Source organism: Mandrillus leucophaeus, unplaced genomic scaffold, assembly GCF_000951045.1.
Source record: "Mandrillus leucophaeus isolate KB7577 unplaced genomic scaffold, Mleu.le_1.0 Scaffold227, whole genome shotgun sequence".
NCBI lineage: Eukaryota > Metazoa > Chordata > Mammalia > Primates > Cercopithecidae > Mandrillus > Mandrillus leucophaeus.
The window spans coordinates 3,360,890-3,367,625 of NW_012102332.1; the positions used below are offsets into that span (position 1 = coordinate 3,360,890).

The window sequence follows — 6,736 nt, forward strand, 5'->3', positions numbered from 1 at the left end:
CCACCACCATGCCTGGCTAATTTTTGTATTTTTAGTAGAGACGGGGTTTCACCATGTTGGCCAGGCTGGTCTCGAACTCCTGACATCTGGTGATCTGCCTGCCTTGGCCTCCCAAAGTGCTGGGATTACAGGCATGAGCCACTGTGCCTGGCCTAGGACTTTGATTGTTGTGAGATGAGAAGTCATTAGAGACTTTCGAGCAGCATGACCTGGTCAGTCTTTTTTAATAGGATCTCTCTGGCTGCTGTGTTGAGGCATAGACTGCATAGGGGCAGAAGCAGAGAAACCAGGTAAGAGGTGATGATAGCATTCCAGGGTAGTATCAGTGAGTGTGATAAGAAGGGACAGAATTCTGAATGTATTTTGAAGGTAGAACTCACAAGATTTGCTCATTCACCAGATTGTAGGGTGTGAAAGACAAGGGTTTAGGATGTCATGATGGTTTTCTGTCGTAGTAACTGGAAGAATTGAGTTGCCTGATGGTAAGACTGCAGGAAGGACCTGGGCTGATGGGGTGGGGTGAAGTCTGGAGTTTGGTCTATATGTGTTGAAGTTAGAAATGCCTATGAGATATTCAAGTAGATATGTGAAGTTGGTAGTTTGGTAGACAAGTCTGCAATTCTATGCAGTGGCCTAAGCTGGAGACAACATTTTGAGAGTCATCCTTGCTATTTTAAAGCCATAAGACTGGATGAGATCATGGAGGAAATGAAAATAGAAAAAGGCTGGGCACTGTGGTTCACACCTATAAGCCCAGCACTTTGGGAGGCTGAGATGAGCAGATCACTTGAGTCCAGGAGTTCGAGACCAACCTGGCCAATATGGTAGAACCCTGTCTGTACTAAAAAATACAAAAATTAGTCAGGTGTGATGTTGTGCACTTGTAGTCTCAGCTACTTGGGAGGCTGAGGTGGGAGGATTGCTTAAGCCCAGGAGGTTGAGGCTGCAGTGAGCTGTGATCGCACCACTGCACTAAAGGCTGGGCAACAGAGAGAGACCCTGGCATTCATAGGTAGGTAGGTAGGTAGGTAGGTAGGTAGATTAGATAGATTAGATAGGTAGGTAGATAAGATAGAGACCGACCCTGTCATTCATAGGTAGGTAGGTAGGTAGGTAGGTAGATTAGATAGATAGATAAGATAGAGAGAGACCCTGTCATTCATAGGTAGGTAGGTAGATTAGATAGATTAGATAGATAAGATAGAGAGAGACCCTGTCATTCATAGGTAGGTAGGTAGGTAGATTAGATAGATAGATAAGATAGAGAGACCCTGTCATTCATAGGTAGGTAGGTAGGTAGATTAGATAGATTAGATAGATAAGATAGAGAGAGACCCTGTCATTCATAGGTAGGTAGGTAGGTAGATTAGATAGATTAGATAGATAGATAAGATAGAGAAAGACCCTGTCATTCATAGGTAGGTAGGTAGGTAGGTAGATTAGATAGATTAGATAGGTAGGTAGATAAAATAGAGTGAGACCCTGTCTTAGACAGATACATAGGTACATAGATAGAGAGGCCCAAGATCGGAGACCTGAGAGCAGACCAGGTCCGTTTAGAGGTCAGGAGGAGGAGTGAGAAGAGGCTGAGAAGGAGCAGCCAGAGTGGAAGGGTGAGATGATGTGAGCCTGGTGGTGTGGAGCCAAGTGAAGAAAGTGCTTCATGGAACAGAGAGTGGTCGATTGTGTCAGGTGTTGCTGAGGTAGAGTAAGTATGATGAGAGCTGGGCATGGTGGCTCATACCTGTAATCCCAGCTGCTTGGGAGGCTGAGGTGGGAGGATCCCTTGAACCCAGGAGTTCAAGACCAGCCTGGGCAGCATAGCAAGACCCCTATCTCCAACAGATACAGAGAGTAGTGCGATTAGGATTGAAAAATGACCACTGAGTTTAGCAATATGGAAGTCCTTGGTGACCTTGAGATTAGCAGTTTATATAACACTTTTGAACATCAGAAAACAATATGTAGTGTTTATGGTAATGGTGTACTAGGTAATTGAATTATTATTTCTTTTTTTTTTTTTTTTTAAGTGATGGAATCTTGCTCTGTTGCCCAGGCTGGAGTGCAGTAGTGCAATCTTGGCTCACTGCAAGCTCTGCCTCCTGGGTTTACACCATTCTCCTGCCTCAGACTCCCCAGTAGCTGGGGCTACAGGCCCACCTGCCACCACGCCTGGCTAATTTTTGTATTTTTAGTAGAGATGGGGTTTTACCATGTTAGCCAGGGTGGTCTCAATCTCCTGACCTCATGATCTGCCTGTCTCGGCCTCCCAAAGTGCTGGGATTACAGGCATGAGCCACCGCGCCCATTCTAATTGAATTAATATTTCTGTTGAAAACAAGTTTGAAAGATAGAATATCAAAACCATGTTTTAAAAAGCATCGAAGGTGACATGATAGTCAAAAATTACCTGGCCAATATTAGGGAATGTGCAGTTTCCACTAAAGAAAGAAAAGATGAGAGAAAGGACTAGAGCTCAGAGGAATAAGCTAGAGATACTTCTGCTGTAGAGGTTAACTGCAGACTCTAGAGGAGGCAGCTGAGAAAGTGAATCTTTGAACAGAACTAACAGCACAGAGTCTGGGGCTGCCAAGAGTAGGAGCCACCACCTGCTCTGGGCTGGTACTCTGGGAAGGCTGGGTGCTAGGAGTGAGGCAGGGACAATGCACTGATAATTCGTGTGCACCAGATGATGCCAGCCTTGGCCCCAAACTGCTAGTGTTTTATGGCACCTGGCAGAAGAAAGTAAAAATTCTCTGTTGAAGATACAGTACCATTCTCACCTTAAATTGTTTTAGCGAGTAATTTTAAAAATAAAGATCAATCTCTTTTTAAGGCATATGAGATTAAGAAACTACTAAAAGGAACAGATAGAAACTTGACTCATAGACTACAGATATTGGAAGTGTCATGACTCTAAAATGTTTTTACCACAAGGAACTGTCATTCTAAGAATAAACTAGACTATAGTGACATTATAGATTTGCAAAACAAATAGAAATTATAGAATTAAAAACTAATGAAAATGAATGAATTGACTTAATAGGTTAGGTATGGCTGAAGAGAGACTTAACCAGAGGTAGTTTGGAAGAGATTGTCTACATTGAAGCAAGCAAGAAAAGATGGAAAATATACATGAGAGGGTTATAGAACTTAGACGATTCAGCAAATAGAGTTTCAAATAAAAAGGGACAGAATCAGAAGCAGTATTTGGAGAGAAAAATGGCTGCGAATTTTCCAGAACTGACCAAAGTTATCAAACCACAGATCCAAGAAGCCCCATAAAACCTACGCAGAACCTGTGAAAAGAAAACTGGATGTAAACATACCATAGTAACACTGATGAAAACCATAGACAGAATATCTTAAAAGCAGTCCAAGAAAAGCTCATAGTACCCTCAAAGGGGCAGCAGATTGACAGCTGAGTTTTCAGCACCATTGGAAGTAGAAAACAGTTGGAAATACAGCTTCAAAGGGCACAAAAAGTAGCTGGCAGTAGAATACTCAGGGAAAATATCCTTGAAGAATGAAACTAAAACATGTTTTAGATAAACTGATAATTAAATTATACTAAAGCAAATTTAAAAGAGTGTTCAGGCTGGGCATGGTGGCTCACACCTGTAATCTCAGCACCTTGGGAGGCTGAGGCACACCTGAGGTCAGGAGTTTGAGATCAGCCTGATCAATATGGTGAAACCCTGTCTCTATTAAAAATAGAAAAATTAGCCGAGTGTGGTGGCAGGTGCCTGTAGTCCCAGCTATTCAGGAGGCTGAAATGGGAGAATTGCTTGAACTTAGGACACAGAGTCTGCAGTGAGCCGAGATCACGCCACTGCACTCTATCCTGGGTGACACTGTGAGACTCCGTCTTAAACAGAAAAAAAAACAAAAAAAACCTAAATGTAAGTTTAGAAATACAGGAGGGAAGAGTGGTGAGTATATGAGTACATCTGAATCAATAAACGTAAGAGATGGCTCGTGGACTTAAAATATCCATGCATAAAATTTTAAAAATACACAACAGTAATCAATGGGAAAGGAGAAAATGGATTAAGAGTTCTAAGGCTCTGGCATTATCCAGAAGGAAATAAAGCTAAATATTAACATTAGACTTCACAAGTTAAACATACATGTAATTTCTAGAGTGTTCAATTAAAAAAAATAGAGCAACGTGTATAATTTCCTAATTAAAAATCTGTCTCCAAGCTTTTTTTTTCTTTTTAAGAAGTCAATCCTAGATAAATAGGAATTAGAGAGTAGAGAGTATCCTCGATATAAAGATACTGGAGACATTACAGCCAAATTCCTTGATTGAATTTTAATGGTAACAAACAGTATTTAAAAGACATTTTAGGAACTGAAAGAGTTTAACAAGAGAATAAAAAGGCAAATTGTGGAGTGTAAATGAAGATAATTGTAATATTTTTAACCAATAAAAGATTATGTCTGAAATATATAATTACCTTAAATCAATAAGAGAAAACAGGAAAAACTTGAATAGCTGCTTCCCTAAAAGATTTCATAGGGTTAATAAACAAATGAAAATGGGAAATGCTAATTGAAAGCGTAGCAGAGTCATCCCATGCTCCTAACAGATCAGCAGGGAGGACGTGGAGGAAAGGGAGCTCTCATACACTGCTAAATGAAAATTGGCATAACTGTTTTGTCAAGAGGGATCCTTCTGTGAGATCATTCCTCTGCCCTGTGTAGGGTTCCTCAGTAGCTTTTCAATGTAGATAATTCCTTAGTGGGACATACTTTCCCAGTCTTCTAAAGTTTCCTTATGAGAGAGCCCCATCTAATGCCATGACACATAGGAGGATGCCGCCTTTCATCACCAGCACTTCATTCTTTTTCCCGCACTGTTTTTCTTCATAACACTTTCAACCTCTTGGCACGTGCTTGGTTTGTCTTCCCTCACTAAAAGTTTATGAGAGGCTGGTCATTGTGGCTCACGCCTGTAATCGCGGCACTTTGGGAGGCTCAGGTGGGTGGATCACCTGAGGTCAGGAATTCAAGACCAGCCTGATGAACATGGTGAAACCCTGTCTCTATTCAGAATACAAAAATCAGCTGGGTGTGTTGGCATGTGCCTGTAATCCCAGCTACTTGGGAGGCTGAGGCAGGAGAATCACTTTAACCCCGGGAGGTGGAGGTTGCAGTGAGCCGAGATGGCACCACTGCACTCCAGCCTGGGTGACAGAGCGAGACTCTGCCTCAGGAAAAAAAAAAAAGTTTTTATCAGAGCAGTGTCTTTGTTTTGCACCCTGCTGTATATATCCTGATTCTAGAACAGTACCTGGCATAGAGCATGATTTGCATTTTTAAAAAGAGCAAGTAAAAAGGACTTGGGGGAGAGTACCTTTTACTTTCATGTCGGCTGCTTCTCAGTGATTTTTATTTCCTGTCATGGGATATAAGTATTTATTTAAAATTTTTATTTAAATACCTTATGTCAGCATGAACTAGATTTCTTCAGTTAGATTTATAGATATGTGTTGTTTCTAGAATACTTCTAATTGACTTGGACTCTTACTGTAATATTGGAAATTTACAGACCCATAACCCTTATTAATAAATTGGAGAGGCCAGGCGCGTGGCTCATGCCTGTAATCCCAGCACTTTGGAAGGCTGAGGCGGGCAGATCACGACGTCAGGAGATTGAGACCATCCTGGCTGACATGGTGAAACCCCATCTCTACTAAAAATAGAAAAAAATTAGCCGGGCGTGGTGGCGGCGCCTGTGGTCCCAGCTACTCGGGAGGCGGAACTTGCAGTGAGCTGAGATCGCACCACTCCACTTCAGCCTGGGCGACAGAGTGAGACTCCATCTCAAAAAAAATAAATAAATTGGAGAAATATAGAGGTTACTAAATACAGTTGAAATAATATATAGATATTGCATAAAATGCAGGCATTTCAAAGTTGAGTATATACATTCTTATCTGAGTTTTTCTTTTGTCTATCTCCAAGTGGGAGCTGGTGAGGTGGCCAACTTTGCTGCGTATGCGTTTGCACCAGCCACGCTAGTGACTCCACTCGGAGCTCTCAGTGTACTAGTAAGGTAAGGACACAACCTTTTTCATGTAGAAACAGTCATCAGTACCTTACTTTGTAAAATATTCAGTACCATATAATTACATGTGTTCAACACAATTTACATTTCAACAACCTGGAGAACTTTGCTTTTTACACTATGTAGTAATTGCTTTAAAAAAGTACTTCTGTGCATAGGCAGGCTGTTGATTTGTGGGAGAAAATGCTTTTGCTTGTATTCAGAGCCAGTACTAGTTCTACTTCGATTTCAGTTTTATAAAATTCAAAGTTGCTGGGAATGGTGGCTCACGCCTGTAATCCCAGCACTATGGGAGGCTGAGGCGGGTATAGAATCACCTAAGGTCAGAAGTTTGAGACCAGCCTGACTAACATGGTAAAATCCTGTCTACTAAAAATACAAAAATTAGCTGGGCGTGGTGGTGGGCACCTGTAGTCCCAGCTACTCAGGAGGCTGAGACAGGAGAATGACTTGAACCCAGGAGGCGGAGGTTGCAATGAGCTGAGATCATACCACTGCACTCGAGCCTGGGCTACAGAGCAAGACTCTGTCTCAAAAAATAAATAAATAAAAAATAAGTGAAATTCAAAGTTACACTCATCCTAATATTTATCATTCAGTGCATGTACACTTTGGTAGGGCCTGGTTGGTAATGAGTAGATTTGTTTTTTTTTTTTTTTT

At 41.5% G+C, this 6,736-nt stretch overlaps 1 protein-coding gene across 7 annotated transcripts in view; it reads left to right on the forward strand.

The window, feature by feature from the left end:
* NIPA2 (non imprinted in Prader-Willi/Angelman syndrome 2) overlaps positions 1-6,736 on the forward strand; it is a 42,389-nt gene that overhangs the window by 19,137 nt on the left and 16,516 nt on the right. For all 7 annotated transcript variants that reach the window (XM_011981492.1, XM_011981490.1, XM_011981487.1 and 4 more), the window contains one exon: positions 5,974-6,064. In XM_011981492.1, the coding sequence (XP_011836882.1) occupies positions 5,974-6,064 (91 nt within the window). The remainder of the gene's footprint in view (positions 1-5,973; positions 6,065-6,736) is intronic.